Genomic DNA, 23,034 nt, shown 5'->3' with positions numbered 1-23,034 from the left:
TCGTCAAATGCATACACAAAGCTACAGTACTAAAAAAGACAGTTGGGCAACTACTAAAAGTAGCTTCTTCCATTATGAAGGTATAAAATTAAGGTGTAAAAAACTGACAGGCACTGAGCACGCCTCTGAGCTTATTTTCAAGCACACCCTGCCCTCGACTGAAGTGGCGCGCCTATTCTTCACCTTTATATGGAAAATACCGAGTGCTTTCTGTACGCCTTTCCGGATTAACCTTCTTAAAACTTACTCCTTCGGTAACCGGGGTGGAAGGCAGGGCAGCGGATACCGCGGGAGCACCGTCCCTCAGTCACTGAGCTCCTCCGGGGGCCTGCGCTTCCCCCGCCAGCGAGGCAGCGGTAGTCCTCCCCAGCAGGGTGAGGGGTCCCACCGGGGAGGAGAAGCCGTCGGCCGGCAGCCCGCCATTCCCTGCCGGCGGTGCCCACGGGATCCCTGTCCCGTTGCGCGGACAGGCCCTGAGGCGGCTCCTTTCCCGCCATTTTTCTCCCTCACCCCCCCCCCCCCCGGCGCATGCGCCCTCCCCTCCGCGCGGGGGCGCTGTGAGTGACAGCGCCAGCGCCCGCCCCCTCTCCCCTTACCCTACCCCGCGGCCTTGCCCCGGAGGGCGGAGGCCGCTTTCCCACAAGCCCCCGCGCGCCGCCGCCGTTTCCCCTCAGCGCTGAGTCTCCCACACACACACACACGCCCCCGCCCCGGCCCGGTAGCGCGGCCATGCGAGCGCGGAGCAGCCGCCGCCGCGCCTGAGGCGGAGTCGGGGCGGTCGAGCCCTGCCCTGCGGAGCGGGGAGCGGCTCCGGGTATGCGGGGGGTGGTAGCGGGCCGGGAGGTGGGATGCTGTCGCGGAAGAAGACGCGGACGGAGCTTTCCAAGCCGGGTGAGGTGCAGGGCAAGTACGTGAAGAAGGAGACCAGCCCTCTGCTTCGCAGTGAGTGTCGGGGACGGGCTCGGTGGGGTCGGGGGCGGGTTGGGAGGACAAGCCCGAGGCCTGGCGGGGGGTGGCCGTCTCCTTTGTGTGCTACGACGGCGGTCCGGTGGGCCCGGGAGGCCCTGCGCGGCTTTGGGGGTGGGGTCCCTTCGTGAGGGGAGAGTGGGGGTGTGGGGAATTGCTGTTGAGAGACCCGGGAGCTGATGGAGGGAGGTGAAACCTGAAAAAGGGAGGCTTGAGTTTAAAAGGGAGCTCTACGCCTAGCATACCACCAGGTGCTGACGATAAACTTGGGTTGGTTTTATTTTCTCAGCAGGAGTTGCTCAGTTTTCAGCAGGCAGGGGTTAAGATAGTCTCCAAACAGGTATCTTTCAGGTGAGCGGAACAGATCGTCTCTCTCTTTCCAAAGTCAGTGGTTGTTTTCCCGATCGAGGCTGTGTGCACTGCCAAAAGGTGTGTGCTTTGAAAATGAAATAACTGTACGAGACAGTTGCATAAAATCCCTGCGGAAGCAAGTGCTCCAGTTCTTAGCCATGAATCGCCTTGATGAGGTCACCGCTACGTACCTCGGATGCACTGATCTTCGTGTGGTTAACCTGACGCTGATGCCGCAGTCTTGGTTTCACTAGGACTGTACAGAAAGCTAGCAAATACGTGTTGAAAGCGCACTTGGGTTTCTTTTTGTTAACCTTTGAAAACAACCTGAGACTGAAATGTATTATGCTACGAATGCAGGATTAGCGTGGAGATCACAACTAGAAACAACTGATTTGCTGGCAAGAGCCGGCACTCAGCTTTTCTGGAAGTATTTGCTGCATGAACAGCTAGTTCCCCAGTCAACAGGCAAAATCATCTAGTAGTCTGATTACATTGACTTGGTCTTTTAAAAAACAAAAAAAAACAAACCCACAATTTTTTTTCTTATTAAGCTGTAGGCACGTCTAAGGGGTTAACACCTCTTACACATGCTGCTTGCCATGATGTAATGACTAGCTATTACATGACTGCTTTATATCAATTATAGATTTACTGATGACACCTTCTGGGATGCACTGAATTTTTACCCTAAGTTATAAGAGCTTATTAATAAAAAGTAGTTAATAATAGACATAACCTCCTCCTAAATGAAAGTCATAATTTCTGTTGGCTCACCTAGAGGGAAACTATTTATTTGGTGAAAGTAATACTAAGGAGAGGAGCAATGTATCGCTTACTGGAGGGAGGCACTGAAATTGTATAAATAGATGTCACTGCTCATGGGCAAAACCTCTAGGTAAAGAAGAAAGTGAAATATCTTCACGAGAATTTGAGAGCTTACTGTGTGCAGAATAACAGCATTTTGCTGGCTGAACTTTGTGATTAGTGGAGAAAGTAAGAATTCTGTTCCTGATTCTGTCATGAATTCCTGTAAGCATTAATGTCTTCAGTTATTCTGAGTTCATAAGGACAGTGGTCCCAAGAAGTGGTAGAGTGGTAGCCAGGATACTTGGATTTTCTTGACCCTTCTCCTAGAGAGGTATGAAGCCTGGCTGATGTAGCCACAGCACAGCGTGGGGTGGTTTGACGGGTTTTTTGGCATGTGCTTTTTGATGGGGTTTGGGGTTTTTTTTGTTTATTGTGGATGCAGTTATACTGGCAAAACTGCACTCTTTTGGCAATAGTTTGTTGCTGGTAGAGGGTGTGATGGTTTCTTTTGTACCAGTACCAACTGCAGCATTACCATTATACTTGCATATGCATTAGAGGTGCTTAAAAAGGGGTTCTAGCATTTGAATTTCCTCAATTCGTGGTGTAAATCAGCATTGTGGGTAGCCAAACGCTTTATGTGTGAGTACAGCCAAAGTTCTTGTCTCTCTTTTAATGCTGTATATCAGATCTGATGCCTTCATTTATCCGTCACGGTCCAACCATTCCAAGACGAACTGATATCTGTCCTCCTGACTCATCGTCTTCTGCATATGCTTCTGGTGGAGATGGAATTGTTTCCAGAAACCAGAGTTTCCTTCGAACTCCAGTGCAGAGGCCACCTCATGAAATAATGAGACGTGAAAGCAACAGACTGTCTGCACCTTCCTATCTTGCAAGAAGTTTAGCTGACGTCCCTAGAGAATACGGCTCTTCCTCCCAGTCCTTTTTAACAGAAGCTAATTCTGTTTTGGAAAATGGAGATGCTGGTGCCCGTTGTTATTATTACGATCATTTTTATGATGCCCAGAGGAGACGTCAGTTAAATGATCGCGTACATGAGGACTACAGGTATTATGAACACAACAGCGATCTTTTCCAGAGGATGTCACAGAATCACGGGAGGCACACTTCAGGTAAGTATTGATTAATTGCTGTTTTTTTAAAAATACGGTTTTGATAAGACTTTAGGTGCAGAGGTATAGCCAGATGATCAGGATCATGTTTTTAGGAGTTATGCTGTGTGGGACAGAGCTTATTTTAATGACATTTCTGTGATTGGAGTACACTACGTGTTCACATTTCTTAGAGTTAAGAGTTTGCATATATCCAGAAAGGAAAAAATATACTTAAATCATGATTTATTTATTAAATAAATGGGGTAAAGTTGAGCGAGGTTTTGGTTTGTTTTTTTTAATGCCAAGCGTATATGCAACTCCTTGTGACAAAGTTGATTCAGTTGCTAACTAGCAAGGAATTTTATTCATTAGGGCACATGCACTATTTTCATGATGTAGAGAAGAACCAAGAGCTCTAAATTATAGCATTGCTGTCTTATTGTATTTTAAATATCATTGTGTTATTATTTAATTTTATTGTGTTAATTTGACCTCAAGAATTAAAATAATTTATTATAAATAGTCAAAGGAAGGGATGCCTGCTTCATGTAATTGGCAAATTGACATGTAGTTAGTGCTGAAATTGACTTTCTAGTCCTTCATTATTTTTTTTTTTCTTTTAGCTTGTAATATCATTTGTAAATATGCCTATTTCACCCTCAATTCACTGGAACTTGTCTTTGTTTTCTAAGGGAAGAACAGCATAAGAAAAAAGAAGCCTTTAAATACTGCTTTTTAAAATATTTGATTATATCTGTGATGACACTGAAGAGTAATTCTTTGGTGCAGTGTGCTGTTGTGAGCCTACTGGTGGAATAAAAAGCCTGGGATTACAATGTTGGCCATAGAAAGGTGACCTTAAAAGTAGTAAATCTGGCTGTATTTGAGCACTGTATATACTATGGAAACTATGTTCACGGAGGAGTTTGAAACAAACATTTCAAACCTGTAAATAACGTACTTTCAATATGAAATACGTTTTTAGTTTGTCATTACTTGTAATCTGTAAACAAAATAGTAAATAGTCGCTACTAAAATAAATCTCCTGTCTAGAAAAATAAATCCGCTAGGAAGAATGTCAACATTTAAGGCTGCTGACCTTGTATATGGAATTATAACCTGACAATGCTTTATGGGCTTTTTACTACAGAAATATTTCGATGAAAAGTGACAGAAGAGTAATGCTAGTGGTTCTGCTGTCAGCCAGTAAATTCTAAAATACTAAGATTTAAGACTTGCTACCTTAATCCTCTTATATTTTGCTACACGCTAATACATCTGATCTACCCAGATTTTGCATGAAAGCCCTCCATCTCTGTCAGTTGTTCAGCCAGCAGTCATTAAACATTTACCTGGTCCAGATAACAAGCAACTGTTAGCGTGTGCTGGGATATTGTAGGGAGGAGCGGTAGGAGGGGATGATTTCATAAACCAATCCATCAATTTAACATTCGACGTTACTACAGTAACTGTGTATGCTGAGGAAGATGTCAAAAAATGGTACTGCTGCTGTGTAGAAATATGAAACAATGTTAAGTGGAAAGGGAGCTCTAGCTATTAGTTTGAAAGTGGAGTTTAATCTAGAAGATTTTTAAAACAAGCTGAAAGTGGGACTTTATAGCTGTATTCTTCTCAATTGTAGCAACATGGATTTCTTTCTAAAAATATATTTCCCTCACTACCACCCCATTTGTCTACATGCCCCCTTAGCCACTGGAAATCATAAAGCAGCTGATGTTTGTTTGGTCTTTGTCATTCACTCTCATATTTTTACATTTAATAGTTTGAAGGAATTCTATGCATATTTTGTAACGGGTGAGTATTCAATCTTATGCGTTTGTAGGGAGAGACAAAAAAGGTGAGCCTTTTGTCTGCCAAAGTGTTTCCCTTTTCCTCTATTTTTTTTCCTTTCATCTTGACATGGAATAGGAACTCTTAAATTCCTCTTTCAGCTTCACTGCAGTAAGAGTATCGACCTATGTCCTTTACTTTTCAAGAATTGCTGTTACTTTTTCTCAGTAAAAGAATTGTGTGGCCAAAAATAAGAAGACGTTAGATTTTGTTACTTCTTTCGTCTCACCATTAAGCTTCTTTTTATTTGAACCATGCATTGTCTTCAGACCTTCCATGTTTTCCTGGAGCTACACTAATCTTTCTGTAACTTCTAGTTCCTTTTTTCCTACGTTTCCAGAATACTGAGGCAGGCCTTTTGCTTTCATTGTCTTTGTCTAAGTTACTTTTTCCTTACACATCTCCATTGTTGTTTCTAAATGTTTCACCTAATCAAAATTCTTCATCAAGATAATTGATGACAAAATTGCCTAATACCTACAGTTTCAAGGTATAAGTCTGTTTATCAGCTAGAATCTGTAAATGCTACATTCTACCCTTTTCCTCCTCTCCCACCCTCCCTCAGAAGGTCCCCTCAGTTAGTTTTGTTATGGTTTGGGTTGATTGCTACAGAAACCTTGCCTGATGAGCACAAGGTACTCTTGGCTATTGGTGAATGATGTTTCATTCGGTGTTGTTTACAAATGAGATGACTTTGGAGAAGCAGCAGTGTGGAAGTGAAGAGATGCATGCAGATTTCAGCTTTCATTCAAAATAAAGGTTCTCCTCTTTATAATTTGGAGATAAGTTGAAAACATGTTCTTATTGAGATCGTCATACTCAAAGTATTCAGCAAAGTATTTAAGAAAGTCCCGTGATGTTGACAGCATTGATATGTTCTTTCATAGGCATTTCTCCTTGAAGTCATGTTTTCTCTCTCAGTATGATTCAGTTCTACCATGTCCTCCTTTTCATATTTTCATTAGATTTGTTTTTAGTTAGCAGTCTAGTGCTGCTGGCTTTCCTGAAAAATGTCTTCAGTTGAGATATTTCCTAGTTTTGTGTGTTTAGCTACCTCTGTGGCATTTCTTGAAAATTTTTTTTAGTGTCCATTTCAAGCTTAATTCTAAGAGACTTTACCTGTCTTTCCTCGACATCTCTTTCCTCTCTTCTAGGTTAAAGGTTTGGGGAGGTCTGTGGTTGAAGTTATATCTACAGTATAGATTGGAACTAACTTGTAACCAAGACCTCAGAGTTATTTGTACCTGTTTGAGCGGTAAGCTAAAAAATTCTTATGTGTATATGAAAATTGCTGAGATTAAAATCACAGTGTAAAGGCAATTTCTGGTGGCGACTTGTACACAGTTGACTGTGATGTCAGAGGAGAAAAATGAGTAATCCTGTGAACAGAGAATCCAGTGCGCTTTAGTAAAAGTAGGTTCATCTCATGTTAAATTGTACCCCTTAAAAATTGCAAACTGGTGTTCATGTTTAATATAAGAGCAAAATAAAGAAATACTAATTATTAATTAGAGCTAAAGTGGCAGGGCTTTTCTTTTTAGGTCTGTACACCTCATTCATTTTTAAACAAATGGCAATTCCTGCCCTTTTCTTTTGTGCTGATTTTGCAGTTATTTCTTTGTAGCATACTTTTTGAAGCTTTCAAAGTACTTCCTGTCATTTCCTATTTGTGAATTTATGCTTACTTGGAACGCCCCATTCCCTCTGACGAACGAGATAGTTGTGCTCAGGAAGTACCTTTAGATGCTTTGGAACAGGTTAGGAAGGCCTAGAACCTGCAGACCTATCTAAACAAGATAGTTTCTGGAACTTCTTTTTGCTGTTTTATTATTACTTACTCCCTTACAATTAAACAGTTCCTTCATGTTCTCTTCCTGTTCTTCATCCTGGTTTGATGAGGGGAAGGGAGAGGATTTTGGCATCCTGAAAAAAGGCTCTCAAGACAATTGACCTAATTAAAGACAAATATGAAGGCCTTTTGTTTGGCCAGATATGTTCTTCAACACTTTGAAATTTAGTTGAAGCTAGTTGTGGGGAGTTCGTAGGCTCTGAAACTTCTCTGCCTCCATCAGCACTGTATCTAATAAGCAGAGACTTTTCTCTTAGTGTTTTTGCTCTTTTCCCTTTATGCCAGACTGGTCTGGTGATACGATTTTTCTGCTGAGCTTCCTGCCAGGCAGACTGAAGAACTGCCCTTTGCTGACCTGGAAACCTTTCCCCCCTAAGAATTTGGACTTCTTTCCAGGCAGATTGCCTTTAAAATAAAATAAAAAACCCTTGATTGGGCTGTGAAAGCATTAATGCATATCACTTACAGTTGTCTTTGTTCCATACTAATGGAACAAAACAAACAGAACTCCCTTGACTAAAGAAGATACTACATATTTTTCACATTTGTAACGTTATTAGCTTAACATGTTTTTAAGAGAAGAGTATTAAATGAAGGAACTCTTAGCACTGATATCTTATAATGCACTGGAATGTGGTGCTCAAAGTTAAAGTTTGTGTTCTGGTATTAGAACACCCTATTGTTGAAGATGTTGAGAATAAGACTGAATATAGGGTATGGCCTTACTTAAAACTCTTGAGTATTTTAAAATCTTGTTAATACTAGTAAGAAGTGGTTACTGTTCCTTTGCACTTTCTTTTTTCAAAGTGTTGAGAACATACACGGTGATACTCCTAACCAAGCAAACTGCATTGAGCAGGATTTTCTTTCGATTTGGAACAGCATATAATGCCTCTTGGCCTGGTTGACAATTAATTCAAGACCTTAAACTGAAGATACTGTATTTTAAAGAGAAGGAAAAAAAGCCACAAATAATGTTCAATATTGATGTTCCTTAAAAGCAACAGCTGAACCAAAAAAATACCCCAAACATATACCATTATGAAACAGAATTAACAAATTAGGCTGGACAAGTTCTAAAGAGGCAGCCTGAAAAGGATTTACAATTGCATAAATTTAAATTCATTGTTGAGATTTGATAGTGCCACTCAGGCAAGTTTATAAAGAACAGTGCTCCTTCTTAAGCAGAGGAAAGGAGGCATTTAATATTTGGAAAAGCAGATAATTTAAACAACTCTCTTCCTTGGGAAAGAAGGAAGAATGAGAATTTCTGTCTTGTCATAGATAAAACAGTATGTAAGAAAACCCTGAGTAGTTACAGTGAACTGGTTTGATGAGTCTGGTTTTGCTTATCCTATGGTAGAGATCATATCCTCCATCAGTAGGAAAATCACAGGTTTTACACTAGATGTTTTGATAGAAATGGTTCAAGTTGTAAGTTGGGGTTTTTTTGTGTGGATAGTTTGCATTGTGCTATGCAAATCTGGTACCAGCCCATGATTCAGGGAAAATCCTTGGGGTGTGCAGTAAAATCCCATGTGAAGCTTTAGGCTGCTATGAAAATGCTTTAGGGCTAAGACCTTAGCTGAAATTTAAACACAGAAGCGTGTCATACTTTGGCAATATGACACAGAAAAGGTAGTGTTCAGAGTAGATGGGTTTAGGCTGTCTTGTAACTTTCTTCTTTGGTTTATACTTTGGAAAAGATCATGTGCAAATTTACTCTTAGGAGTGTTGTTCAGTCTTATTATTGATACTTATAGGTGTGTATATACACATGTCATGGTTTAACCCCAGCCAGCAACTAAGCACCACGCAGCTGCTCGCTCGCTCTCCCCAACCCCCAGTGGGATGTGGGAGAGAATCAGGGAAAAAAAAAAAGTAAAATTTGTGGGTTGAGATAAGAACAGTTTAATAGAACAGAAAGGAAGAAACTAAAAATTATAATAATAACAATAATAAAATGACAGTAATAATAATAAAAGGATTGGAATATACAAGCGATGCACAATGCAACTGCTCACCACTTGCCAAACAACACCCAGTTAGTTCCTGAGCAGTGATCCCTCCCAGCCCCACTCCCCCCAGTTGATATACTGGACATGACGTCACATGGTATGGAATACCGCTTTGGGTCAGCTGCCCTGGCTGTGTCCCCTCCCAACTCCTTGTGCCCCTCCAGCCTTCCTGTTGGCTGGGCATGAGAAGCTGAAAAATCCCTGACTTTAGACTAAACATTACTTAGCAACAACTGAAAACATCAGTGTGTTATCAACATTCTTCTCATACTGAACCCAAAACATAACACTGTACCAGCTACTAGGAAGAGAATTAACTCTATGCCAGCTGAAATCAAGGCAATATGAAAGTCAATTTTCATCTTCTCTTATTGTTCAAAGTCATAGCAGGACCTATTTCTCTTATGTGTGTATCCTCTCTCCCTTGAAGGAAGCATCTGCTGAGTTTATAAGGAAAACCAATATATAATCTCTTCTGATCTCTAGTAACTGCAATTATATAAACACACATCTAAATTGTACTAATTGCCGATTTGAATGCCATAGTGGGTCAATGATTGTAAGGCACTGTGAATGTTACCTGACATCTTAAAACTTCCAGCACACAGAATATTTCAGTATGATCTGTGATTTTAAGGGCAAAAATGCACATTAAGACTATATGTGATGGTCTACAACCTGAAGTATTTGCAACTGTCAGTTTATAAATCTGGCCTTTGATTTCATAATTAGAGCCTGTTAGTTGTAGAGGCTTGGAACACTGTTCAAAACTGGTAACTGATACAGCTATTTAAGTTTATTGTAACAGTATGGCTCTGCTTCTTCATACATGAAGTCAAAATGGCAAAAGGAATATATAATACATTTGTGTCTGGTATTATTTTTGTTCTTTGCATCTTGGAAATGAAAGAAAATAACCTGGCATTGGGAGAAACGATGTAGCTAGAACTAAATGATTGTGCAAACACAGAGCTGCCAGCGTTGCCTTTCCATCGGGTGCAGCGTTGCTTTTTAGCCTGCTTTCCAGGTGATTTCTCTATGTAATCTAGATTTTGGTTTTCCTCGCTACCCAAGTCCAGCTCCCAGTCTTCTCAGGCTTTTGTATGAAGAGATATAGGCATTGTGTTAAGTTAACTTGTGGTGCAGAGGATGGCTTGTGCAACTTTTAATGCCAACTTCCAAATGTTAGAAGGCATTAACCTTTACCTGAAGGAAAAAGTATATATATATTTGCTGCTGGAATCATGATAGAATTTAAGTAGGAGGAACTGTAACAAAAATACTGACATGTGCTTGTTTTAACAGTAAACAGAAAAATAAGTTTAAGCCTTTGTGAAAATTCTTTCCCCCAGTCAAGTTTGTGTGTTCAGATCTTCTGGTAGTGGTGATTTAGTAGTCACTGTTGATACGTACATGAAATTACAACACAGCGGTGCAGTTAATTGGAGAAAATACTGAATTTGTTTATCCAAAGTGCAGTGTGTTCAAGAAGCTTAAATGTTTGTATTTTGTCATTGGAATGAAAACAGAACCAGTGACATAACCGTAGCTAGGGTCTGAAATAGTTTCCCTGCCCCAGTACTGCTAAAGGTCAGGAAGCCTCTGGGATGTTTCTTCTCACTGGAAGTAAAGGTCTAGGTTGCTTAATCCTAATGAGAGGTGGGAGCTATCACATGAACACAGCCATCAGCTTTCCTTTATAAAGCTAACAAATAGGTAAGTACTATAACAAGAAGAAATACTTTAAGACCAAATAGTTCAGAACATGACAAGGCTAGAAAAAGATTTGTGGATGAGCATGAATGTTCTAAAGAACAGTGCTCAGGAGGAAGTTTTTGAGGTTTTTTTAAAATATTTTTTTTTATTTATTCAGTTGCTTTGGAGCCTTTCCATTACTTTGTTGATGACTGCTATCTTGTATTAGAATGACAGCCCATCCAGTTTTCAGTCTGTCATTTTGTATGTAAACTAATGCTTAAAATAGATTACATCCCTTGGCTAGCATGATATATTGTGTACGTATTGTTGAAGAGGACTGTTGCCTTTGTTGGCAGATGAGTATGAAATTGCCTGAGAAATATTACAATTTTGCTGCTACTTCAGTATTACTGTTGTCTTTTTGAGTTGATGACCACACCTGAAACCTCTTTTTAATAGTATGCTTTAGATGAGATGGACTCTGCCTTTCCCTTCCACTCTCTCAAAAAACAATCATACAAAAATGTTATTTCTGAAAAACAGAAGGAAAGGGGTGTATTCCTCAGTAAGTAAATGTGGTGCTTGTGATGGCATCACTCCCTGACTTCTAAGAAAGTGCAAAAATTGGCTCCCATACCTCTTCTTCTGGCCATGGGAAATAGTAACACACAAACTCTGATGAATACAGTGATTGAATAGATGCATTTGATTGTGGGATGAAAAGGTAATTGCAGTTTCCTTAAAGCCAGAGACTGTTTTACTGTAGAACTGTGGGTAACAGAAGGTAACTACTTAAAAGGATTTAAAAAAGAGAGTTGAATTTGGGCCAGCACGTCCAGTAGGTAGTAGGCTTCCAAGGAATGGAAAGACACCTGCAAAATTCTTGATGATGTCACTTGGTTTTTGTGGTTGGGGTTTTGGGGGTTTGGTTGTTTCGGAGGTTTTTTTGTTTTCTGTGATTATTATTACAGCTTTTATTTCAACTAGATTCCTAAGTATCCATAGTATATAGAAGGAAGGAAAAGATGAAATTGGAATTTTGTTTTGTCAGTACCTCTCTCAGCACCTAGCACGCTAATTTTTAAAATGTGAAAACTGTGTGTATGTTACAACAAATCCTGTATTTTTTTAAAATGTTAGTGACCGGTCTCTTAAATCAGCCTATGTAGTGATAAATCCTAAATGTGCTGTGTTTCTAGGGCAGAGGTAGGAACTTTATCAACTACTGATTCCCGCCAGCTCTCCTACAGCCCATACAACTCACCTAGGCTTTAGTTCCCTTGCTGGAGAAGCCCTTCTAGTGCAGCCCGCATCACCAAGAAAAGCTGGAAATTACTTTTCTTCACATGCCTCTTCAGCATTGAGAAGAGCAGGATGTAGAGAGGCAGATGTACAGCCTACTAGACAATGAAAATTACTTCCAAGGTCTGACTGTCTAGCCCAGCAATGCACATAAACTAGTTAGTCTAACGAGCGTGGGTAGTTTTAGCAAAGACGACATGGCAGCATCAACTTCAGTGTGCGCAGGATGACTGTGTTGAGCAAAGGGCTTGTGCAGGATCCTACACAGATCCAGCTTTTCTGTTTTCTCTTGTTACTGATGACGCTTTTTGGTCATGATTGCACACACTTCAGTAATAACAGTCAGCGCAGGATAGTGCTAACTTTACTTGTCCCTCCTCTCTTGGTTTACCTGGTCCTGTTACTGTTCTTGACTGATTAATCTGAAAAGCTTTGTTGGTATTCAGTGATTTTTCTAGATAGTTGTAATTTCTGACTGTAAGTAGAAAAAGAAATAGCTGTGGGGTTTTTGTAGATACATAGTTTTGATGCAGCTGTAATAGCATATAAACAGAAACTGTCATTTATGTAAAGCTTTAACATCTGTAATCTCCTGTCAGCTCTCTCTGCTCAGCAAGTTGAGACAATAATAACAGCATCACCCCTGTTACGTATGCTAATATATGTCTCCTATTGAAAAAGCAAGGATATTTTAACTGTTTCTGAATGAAGCTGTGTAGTGAATCTGGAGTTGGAGGAGAGTGAAATGAGTGAGGCTTAAAAGGGAGTAGCTATTTTGACTTGATCATACTTTTTTAGTAACGTACAAGCGCATACACTGTAAACACCATGGTACTGTTCAAAGTTCATAAGAGTGCCTGCTGTGGGGGGTGGGGAGGGAAGTTGATTTTGTACGTAATGTTGGTTTTGGGTATTATCAATTTGGCTAAACATTGCTTTCTTTTTTTTTTTAGGCATCGGTAGAGTTGCTGCTACATCTCTAGGAAACTTAACAAATCATAGTTCTGAAGATTTACCTCTTCCTCCTGGCTGGTCAGTGGACTGGACTATTAGAGGAAGGAAATACTATATAGATCATAACACTAATACAACTCACTGGAGCCATCCACTCGAGCGTGAAGGACTGCCTCCGGGATGGGAGAGAGTTGAGTCAGCAGAATTTGGAGTGTATTACGTAGATCACATCAATAAAAGAGCTCAATATAAGCATCCTTGTGCTCCCAGGTAAGACATCCACCTCCTCTTCTGTTTGGGGTTTTTTTCCTTAATCCGGTTAAGAAAGTGGAACTGTGTTTGTCTCATATACAACATGCCAAAACCTACTTATTTTTAGAAGTAAGCTTTACTGGTTCTTGACTAAGATTTTTAGAAGAAGTTGTAATTGTTAGGTTTTTGTCTCATCTGTTACTGTCTTAAGTTTAGAAACAGGATCTTGTTCCTAACTCACTAAAACAAAGAAGCTATTCTCTTCAACTGTCAGTAAAACAACATAGTTGCTGAGAACATAATTGAATTGTAGACTGAAAAGAAACTTGATCTGATGTTCCAGGAGACTGAACAAATAGCATATACCATCTGAAACATAGTCTTGTCTAGAAGGAAAATCGGTATTTTAGCTACTCATAATTTAAAGGTAAAATAAAGTTAGTATACACCAAATCTAACAGTTAATTTCTGCTACTCAGTCTATTTTGCCGTTACCCAGGAAGGGAAAGTTTTTTTAACATGTGGCACAAAAGATACACATATGAGGATGTCCTCTGTTATAAATGGAATAACTTTTGTCACCTGCTGCCTGAATACATTTGTTCTAACATATTAGATGGTGGATTATTTGGCTGAATCAATACCTGCCTTTTTAATGTTTTAAAAACAGGTATCGTTTTTTGTTCTGCTTTAGTATCCAGGTAGCAGGCACTAGTTGGATAGGTCTAAGGTGAATTTTACCGTGTGCTAACAGATAGCAGGAACACTTACTGTTGTGATTGGAGTGAAGCACAAAAATAGCAACAGAAAGTTGCTCTCGGTATAGGCCTGCCAAGGCAACACTTCACTCACGTGGTTGCATCATCGGCCTTTGCATGTATTAATCTGTGTAATAATGTTAACAATTTAATTATATCAGTATGTCTTAAGTTATTGCTTGGAGGTTACGGACTTTCTCTGTCTTCCTTTGTACAGCGTTCCCCGTTATGACCAGCCTCCCCCAGTGACTTACCAGCCACAGCAAGCTGAGAGAAGCCAGCCTCTCCTTGTCCCTGCAAACCCCTACCACACGGCAGAGATTCCAGACTGGCTGCAGGTCTATGCCAGGGCTCCTGTAAAGTGAGCTTTTTTTTTTTCTCTGCATTTCACACTATGCGTGTGTAGCTTAGAAGGAAGGAAAACAAATTAATTTCGATGACTGAAGGTAGAACTCTAGCTGGCATCTATTTCTTAATTGCATAAGAACTATTGCTGACAGCGCGTGAGGAAGTTGTACCAGAACTTCCATCCACTTCTGTCCTTGGAAGTGCTCAAGGCCGGGTTGGATGAGTCTTTGAGCAACTTGGTCTAGTGGAAGGTGTCCCTGCCCATGGCAGGGGGGTTGGAACTAGATGATCTCTTTTAAGGTCCTTTCCAACCCAAATCATTCCATGATTCTATGTTCATCGCATTAGTTTGCTTTGTATTAGGCATTACTTAAAATCATCACAGTACTTCTTGCCGTTCACATGACTTGCAGAATGATATATTTGAGAGTTGAGGATGTGGTTTACTTTCAGTGTATTTGTGAGAACAATACCACGTGCTTATAAAATATGTGAAGTCTTTAGGGTGTTAAGTCTTAATGTGTGTCTTACTCCTTTTTAAAAAAGACATACAAATTTTCCTTCACAGTTAAGGATTTTGAATACAGACTGAAATCTGTGTTTCTATTCAAGAACTTTAATTAAAAACTAAGTGGTAGTAAAAAGGTTTTTTTCAAAGAAGCAATGCTGTAGGAACAGGGAATCTCCTCCAAGAAAAGATTTGAGTTGGCATAATGAAACAAATTACACTTTCTAATGGGTACAGCTCTGCAGAAGAGTAACACTAAATAGAAAAGCAATTTGAAAATCCAGATACTTTTTAATAATTATGAAATCATGTACTTTTTCATAAGAAGAATGTGGAGGAACTAAGTTTTACGGCAATGAGCAGGTCAGTCTGTAGTTGCAAATTCAGACTGTGTATGATGTTCAGTGACTTCCACTAAAAAAACCCTCTTTTTTTTAGCTGCTTTTAGTAACTGTAATTTGAATGGGTTTTATTACTTCTTGTGGCTACTGGGCTTGCCAGCAGCCCATAAAGATTTAAATTGGCCTAAAATCCACCTGTACACTTATGCAGCAGGGGCATACTAAGTTCCTGTAACCTAGGGGAGCACTTGTTTCCTAGAAATACTTTTAGGTTTTGGCTGCAGCTGCATTTCTTTATTTAGGTCTTTGGCACATCCACACAATGTAGTTTGAACTATTTCAGCCTGTGTTGTATGGACTTTTGTTGGTACTTCTCTTGAAACCTGAGAAACAAATTTAAGATCGTTTAAACAATTTATCAGGAGTTTGTTTATATCTAGTAGGCTGAGACAAATTTAAAAAAACAAAAACAAAACCCAAAACATTTAGTACATTCAAGCTGTTTGAACAGAATTTACATTGTTCAGAGGAATCAAAAATCATGTATTTTCCAATATCCTTTTAGCCTTCTGTTATAGTAGTGCTGGTGGTAATAGGAATATTGTTGTAATTCTCAAACGCTTCTGTGAAGAAATAAATTCTGCTTTATGCCAATATTATATTGGAAAAGTGTGGGAGAGTGGTAGCAGCTGACTTAGCGTCACCTCATCTTGAGGGCTTCTTAAGGAACAATTGATAAGTAATTCTCATAGTTAAGATCAAGATCACTTACATATTTTCAGTGTAATTTTAATAATGAACCTCTTCTCTGTTGCCAAAGCAACTGGCTTAAAGCTTGAGAAAAACATCCGGTAATGCTTGTAAGTTCTTCAGTAGTATTGTCCAAAAGCCGAGTATGAGCCTCCAGTGTTCTGCTGCAAAAATGAAAGTGGGCAAAACGTTTTCATAGTAGTAGTAGAGGAATACCTTTTGCGATCTGCTATTTGAAATTTACTGTAAAAATCTGTTGATTATCACTACAGTTTTGCACTGAAATCATCGTGGTGTATTTTGTTATGATTTGTTAGTGACACCTGACACTGTAGCTTGATTTAGCTGACTGAAGGCCAGTCATTTTTGTTGAAAGAAGTAGATAATGATAGCAAAAATAGATAACATTAGCTTTTGTTTCAACAGCTTTCTCTGAAGAAGAATAATTATGGCCACTGGAAAAGTCTAGTGGAGAGTTTAGTAGGTGTTAGCCATAATGCTTCCCTATTTCGGTGAAAAATGGTCAAACTGTTAAGATAAAAAAGAAGCTATTTGGCTCACTACACAGTGAAGAGGCTTTGGTGTCTAGTTATAACTTGAGGTAACGATTTCCAATATCAAGGTATTTTTGATATCTTGAAGCGTCCTTTTCCCCTCTCTCCTGGCATCTGTCAAGGTTTGTTTTGAGAGCATAAGTGCAGCTATCAGAATCTTAGCACAGCGAAATCAAGACTCCTGGCTTGCATTTAACCCTATGCTAGACTCTAAAATCGAATGTTTCTCCACCTTCCAAGTTAGGTAGATCAGTCTGGTGGGTGTTCCCACAGTATGCCAGACTGCATGCATGGGACTGTGAGGGTGAGGAGACCAGAAATGCCTTCCTCATATGAGAGATCATGCTTCAGGTTCTTTCCCCACCTCTTCTGGAGCAAAGATCTGAACCCAGGACTCTGTTCTTCCAGCCCTAATCAATAGGCTGTAAATATTATGGGCAGGTCAGTGTCTCTTGTGTTGAAAGTGTCCTATTTTATATTAAATACTTGCTATTTACTGGGAAAAGCACTGGAAACGGAGTATTCTGGCTGTGTGTTCTGTCTAGTAAGCTCCTGCTTTCTCACCCAGGAGGGAAGGCTCTGCGCTCTATAGGAATTTTGTACTAATGTGCTTTCTCCCCTCGATTCTGGCTCTGTGACTAGTTGCCCTTCTAAAAAAATGCCTGGGGAGTTTAGGTCAGGTACTGTTACTCTGTGCCCTGTTCCTCTAGGCATCTCTTTGGGGAGCAAACGAAAAAGCTGCAGGCCCCAGAAAACCTGCAAATGCATTATTGCATGTGATGGAGCTTTGTTTTCTTTCCTGCTTGTATTGCCACCTTTATAAGAAACAAGGCCTTCCATTGAGAATCGTCCTTGCTGTGGAACATATTTCAATAAATGCCATTGGCCCAGAAAATTCGAAAGGATTCATCAGCACAGGGCAAGGCAGGGGAAATCCTGCTGCAATTGAATTCAGCTCTTGATGAGAGGGAAAGGCGCAGAGGTGGAAAGGTGGTGTTCACATAAACTCAATAATCAAGTGCTTACAAAGATAGTTGTACTTGGCAAACCTTCAAAAGCAGCAGCTTGCAGTCTGCCTCTCTTTTTTGGAGTTTGATCTCGTGTTGATAAACAGCTGCAATTTGTTTCTACTTGCTTTTGGGGAAAAGTGATTTTAGCAGTGCAGCCCTGTCTTGACTTGGGATGACTTTAATATAGAAGCTGGTATTTAGGAAGTTTATAGAAGCTGTGGTTATTTAAGTTCTTAAAATTCCTCTCAGAATCATTTTTGGTAGTCATCTGCATGTCTTGGTGCTTCTCTGATGCATACAGCCTTCTGAATATATCCTTTCAATATGTAATGCAGTTTATTTGCATAAATTTACTGATATTTTGGCTTCAGCCTCCACTCAAGTGAATATATATTCTCATGTAATTCAGCTGGATCAAACAACTCTGTTTATTCCATGAGTTTCTTCTATTCTTTTAATAATTATAGTAGTCAGCTGCCTATTTCCAAGTTAAGAAAATTAGATTGCAAATGAATGGTGTATGTTCAGAAGCACTGGGAAAAAGCAGGAAATGAGGGGTATTGCAGTGAAAATGTAACTACATCGAGGCTTTCTTTTATCAAAGTAAAGCAGCATTAAAATGCCTATTGTAGAGCAAGACTCGGATCAAACAAAATCAAGATTAAAACTGGGTTGGGGAATTGCTGTTTCCTCACCTTGCTTAGGAAATTCTGCAGCTTGTCCTATTCCCAGAGCTGGCCAGGCCCATGCCAGGACACTCTGTGCGGCTCAGGTCCCCTTCCCATGGGCAGCGTTAGCACCCCTGCTCATTTTGGGGTGATATTCCTGAAGTTCTCTCACACAAGTCTCTCCAGGAGACCCAGGTTAGCCCAGATATCCCCACTAATGAGAACTGTGCTTACACCTGCGTCACACGTAGTTTGTGTGTCCCTTGTTCCCTCTGAGCCTTGGGAAGTGTGTCTGTTCCTGAACCACGCAGATCTCTTTGTGGCTGCTAGCTCATGTCACCCTGCCAGACTTCTCCAGTCATCATGCTGAGGTGGAAGGAGACCATCAAAGAGAACAGCCTGTTTATTTTAAGCCTTGGTATATATCTAGCTATGTGAAGTCATTATACTACTTTATTTAAGCGTATGCGGGTGGGTCTGCACTGTGGGCTGTTAACGCTTGACTGATGTGCAGACCGACATAAGCCACGTCCCTGTTGGTAAGCCTTTGGCCTTGTGGGCTTCAGAGCCTGAACTAACACACTGTAAGTTGCTCACCAGAACAGTTGTCTTGCTGTTGGCCCGGTGTCTTGGGTTTTTCCTGAATTATTTCTGTCCTGGTTTCAGCTGGGATAGAGTTAATTCTCCTCCTACAGCTGGTACAGTGTTATGTTTTGGGTTCAGTATGAGAAGAATGTTGATAACACACTGATGTTTTCAGTTGTTGCCAAGTAATCTTTAGACTAAGTCAAGGATTTTTCAGGTTCTCATGCCCAGCCAGCAAGAAGGCTGGAGGGAGAAAAGAAGCTGGGAGGGGACACAGCCAGGGCAGCTGACCCAAAGTGGCCAAAGGAGATATTCCATACCATGTGATGTCATGTCCAGTATGTAAACTGGGGGGGGGGGGGGGGGAATCACTGCTTGGGAGCTGACTGGGCACCAGTCAGCGAGTGGTGAGCAATTGCATTGCGCATCACTTGTTTTGTATATTCCATCCTTTTGTTATTATTGTCATTTTATAATTGTTATTATTATCATTATTAGTTTCTTCCTTTCTGTTCTACTGAACTGTTCTTATCTCAGCCCACAAGTTTTACCTTTTTTTGGCCTGATTCTCTCCCCAATTCCACTGGGGGGGGGGGGTGAGTGAGCAGCTGTGTGGTGCTTAGTTACTGGCTGAGGTTAAACCGCGACAATTTCAATTACCAACTCCTTGAGGAATGTCCTGAATGCCAGCATCTCCTGCTTAATACCATCCTGCAGCTATTCCCCTGGTGTGGTGGTAGTACTGGACATCTGGCCATAAGCCAGAGACCTTTAATCCTGTCTCTGTAGAATTAGCATGATTTTGTTGGAAAACTTCGTTAGAAATAGTATTTTTCTTCCAGGATCTTGGAAACCTTCCCCTACTATGCGCACAAAAAGAGGTCTATTAAAAAAAAGTAATGAAGAAAAATGCTTGCTTTCTTGAATAGTTTGGATAGCTTGTCTATAATATTTATCTTTATATATATATTAAATTTGGGAAATGTTGAACCATGTGTTCGGTGTGAAAGATTGTCAGCACTAGCTTTGAAGAATTTGTGGCATGAAAGCGAGTCAGTGACTAACGTTATGGTTGAACAGACCTCCATGGTGAAACTGGACTTCATTTGACCGGCTATCTGGTTCCCTTGCGGACCTTAGAGTGCCAATTTTGATCATGGAAAGTTACTTGCAGGAGAAATGGCATAGCCTTGATTAGTCACAAGAGTGGTTGGGCAGTTACGACATAAAATGCAGCCTTCAGGGACCTTCTTTAGCTCTGCTAGTGAGACAAGGGAGGCTCATCTTGACAAGGCTCATCTTATGTTAAGTTTGTACCTATCCAATGGCAGCACCTTTGATAGCCCTAAAGTCTGAAGATAGGGGCATGTTTATATGTTTCAGAAACTGAAAAAAAAAGTGTTAGGAGTATAAACAGAAATTCAGAATTGCTCCATATTAAAAAGTAAAACTAAAACCCAGCACTGACAGTGCTGCAGCTTTTGTAAGAAAAGCAGCGCTGCACGTTGAGTAGGAGAGGAGAAGACCTACCGAATGAAAGGCGAGATGTACGTTGCTGGCAGCTCTCTAACCCGGGAGTTTTTGCAGTGGTTGGTGACACCAGCAGCTTTCCTCCTACGTCGTTCCTCCCGCTTTATGAATTGATGTTGTGCTCCTGCTTTTCTTCGTGGTTTGTTTTCGTGTACTCTGCTCTCCGTTGTGGAGAGCGATGAGTGTGGCTTCTAACAAAGCTGGTCTGTGCATAGCCCCCTTCTCACACCTGTTTGTAGTTGCCTTGTGAGCTTTCACGTTCTGCACTGCTGACTAGTGTCCGTTTCCCTCGTCAAGGAAAAAGTGTTGACAGTGTGGATGGTGCTTTGATGACCCAAGCCACTATGTTTTGCGTTGCTCAACCAACAACTCCTTGTAACTGGTGGAAGTGGGAAGAAATACAACAGTAATTGGTTGACTTCACAGCTGAGCTTGTTTCCATCTCAGGCAGGGAGCTAGGTTGGATATTCTGAACGGAGGAGTTTGGGGTGGCACCAGTGTGTTTCAGGCTCTTGGCATGTGTCTCCAGGGTCCTCCCCAGGTCCACAGCAGCTCATTTTTTCCAGTGTGGGGAGTAAGAACATGTAGGATTTTTAGCTATTAGTGCTTGCGTCGCTCCTTTGACACCCACCCTGCTCCCCCCGTGGCAGGTAGATTGTGGCCGATAGCTGCAGGCAGTTAGGAGGTCCCTTGCTGGCATGAGTACTTGCAGCCATTAATTATGGCCTAGATTCCCCGCCCCCAGTCCTCACTGATGCTATCTGATACCCCCCTTCCATGGTCCTGTGGGGTTCACAACCCACTGTTTGAGACACACTGACTTAGATTATTGCTAATTAACCAAGAGGGGGACAGTGTCCAAGAGTGCTTGTTAAGGCTGGGACAAGAATGCTTTGGACACAAAAGCGTGTTGTGAGGGAAGACTTGCAGTATTCTGCCTTCTGGGAGGTACCTGCTGGGGAGTGTTATGGTAAGCTGTTGAAATAATATTTTTTTTTTTTTTTCTGAGTTACTCTAATTTTGAAGGATGTTTTACTACTAAATTTTCAAGGCTTGTTGAATGGAATTGCTGTTTTAATGCTTCCAAAATGCATTTTCTCCATTGGTTTATTATAATCAGTTAATAGGATCTTTAGCATTTGCAGAGTTTATCTTGGCATATTATGAGTGATTCTGCAGTTTAGCTGTAAGTGATGTTTCTCCAACTCACTTTGAGACATGGCTCTATCTCTTTTGGTCTTAATGACCTCATTTCTTCACATAAAACATGCTAATATAGCTTGCTAGAAATCTGATCAGTGGCTGTGCAACTGTGAGGCCGGTTCTTAAGAAAATGCATAAAATGCTGTGTATTTGCTCGCAGTGGCATGTGGTAATCGTCTTTTCTATCAAAACAGATATGATCACATTCTGAAGTGGGAGCTCTTCCAGCTGGCAGACCTGGACACGTACCAGGGGATGCTGAAGCTGCTCTTCATGAAAGAACTGGAACGGATCGTTAAGCTGTACGAAGCGTACAGGCAGGCCCTCCTCACCGAGCTGGAGCATCGCAAGCAGAGGCAGCAGTGGTATGCCCAGCAGCACGGCAAGAATTTTTAAGCTAACAACTCTTTAATAGACTTTTCTGAGGACACCTAAGAGCTTTAAAAGGTTTTCACACTTAAAACTATGAAAAAGTGCTTTTGTTGAAAAGGCAGCTTATTTTTGTTGATGTTGCACCTTTGTTATTATCCTCTTGAATATTTTTCTACATGTATTATGTATTGTTTATAAAAATGAAAAATGTTTGTTAATCTTTTTTCTATACAAGAACTAGTTTATTATTCTGAAAACCAGCGCGGAGTTTAATCAGACACTTGATTCTGGTATCTTTTTTTCTAGCAGTTGGCTGTATTATTAAGAAGCTGACTATGTATTTTTAAAGGGCAATAGTTGCAACTGTATGAAATGTCCTGGATTCAAAACCTTGTTAAAATCCAAATGAATATGTCCATGTATTTCCCTCGGGACTTCGTGTCCCTCTCTCTCTCTTGAGGTCTGCTCTTTGTTTACAGCTTTAACGTAGGGAACACCGATACTGTTCCGTTTCAGTAACAACCCAGGGCTACAACCAGACAGAAGCGGATTTCATCAGTCTCAACCCAGTGCTTCATGAAAGTGAAGTCTGATTTGCCTTATTTTTTAACTTTAATGCATTGCTACTTTAGCTTTACTACTAGTTTTCACAGAAATTAGCCAGAGAGGAAATATTTGTACCTTCTTAAAGACCAAGAGCTCTAAGCAAACTTTTCACAGGTTTTTAAATCCTAGGTAAACTGCATTTCATAAAATGTGACCCAGTCATGTGGGAAGGTAATAGCATTGTCCAACCAGCTGTACCATGCCATGGAAAAAATCAGGGATGTAACAACAATTTTTTTTTTTTTTTTAATGAGCTTTTCTCTTGTATTAAGGCTTTCTTACTGAGGGGAAACTTTTAATTGTACAGTTACCCTCCAGTAGTTTCATTTGGTTCACTGATTGTCCTGAAATGTTATTTATGGATTCTTTTTAGTGCAATAAACATTGTTGCAGACAAAAAAATACATTTCTTGTAAATCCTATTAATTCAATAAAAATAATTTTGTTCAATGAATGAAGCGTTGTCCAACTAATTCTTTGCCTTTTAGAAGGTCAAATAAAATGTTCTTATAACCAATAAAAAGATCTGACTGGGGGTGGCAAAAACCAGTAGCTCAGGTTCTCTGAAGCCAACTGCGGTTCCGACGCTCTGAGCTCCTCAGCGGTGCCCGTTTAGCGACCGAGTGAGCGCA

At 40.6% G+C, this 23,034-nt stretch overlaps 1 protein-coding gene across 2 annotated transcripts; it reads left to right on the top strand.

Annotated features, from left to right (window-relative positions):
- The first annotated feature begins 656 nt into the window (after positions 1 to 656).
- Positions 657 to 22,856, top strand: SAV1 (salvador family WW domain containing protein 1). Of its 2 annotated transcripts, none has more exons than XM_069783038.1 (5): positions 657 to 942; positions 2,817 to 3,263; positions 12,917 to 13,187; positions 14,145 to 14,265; positions 21,619 to 22,856. In XM_069783038.1, the coding sequence occupies exons 1-5, from the start codon at positions 849 to 851 to the stop codon at positions 21,622 to 21,624; spliced, it is 939 nt and encodes a 312-aa protein (XP_069639139.1). In that variant the 5' UTR covers positions 657 to 848; the 3' UTR covers positions 21,625 to 22,856. The 2 variants fall into 2 exon arrangements, with proteins under 2 accessions (XP_069639139.1, XP_069639138.1); XM_069783037.1 differs by having other exon boundaries at positions 659 to 942; positions 14,145 to 14,288.
- Positions 22,857 to 23,034: the final 178 nt, after the last annotated feature.

Source organism: Haliaeetus albicilla, chromosome 5 (genome assembly GCF_947461875.1).
Source record: "Haliaeetus albicilla chromosome 5, bHalAlb1.1, whole genome shotgun sequence".
NCBI classification, from domain to species: domain Eukaryota; kingdom Metazoa; phylum Chordata; class Aves; order Accipitriformes; family Accipitridae; genus Haliaeetus; species Haliaeetus albicilla.
Note: the sequence above shows the minus strand (reverse complement) of the source record. Positions and strands in the feature narration are given on the sequence as shown.

Bases quoted from the DNA above. Each gene is read 5' to 3' on its own strand.
- SAV1 (XM_069783037.1), top strand. From the start codon at position 849: ATGCTGTCGCGGAAGAAGACGCGGACGGAGCTTTCCAAGCCGGGTGAG. The intron at 943-2,816 runs GTGAGTGTCGGG...GCTGTATATCAG, and splicing joins GACCAGCCCTCTGCTTCGCA to ATCTGATGCCTTCATTTATC. The intron at 13,188-14,144 runs GTAAGACATCCA...TCCTTTGTACAG, and splicing joins AAGCATCCTTGTGCTCCCAG to CGTTCCCCGTTATGACCAGC.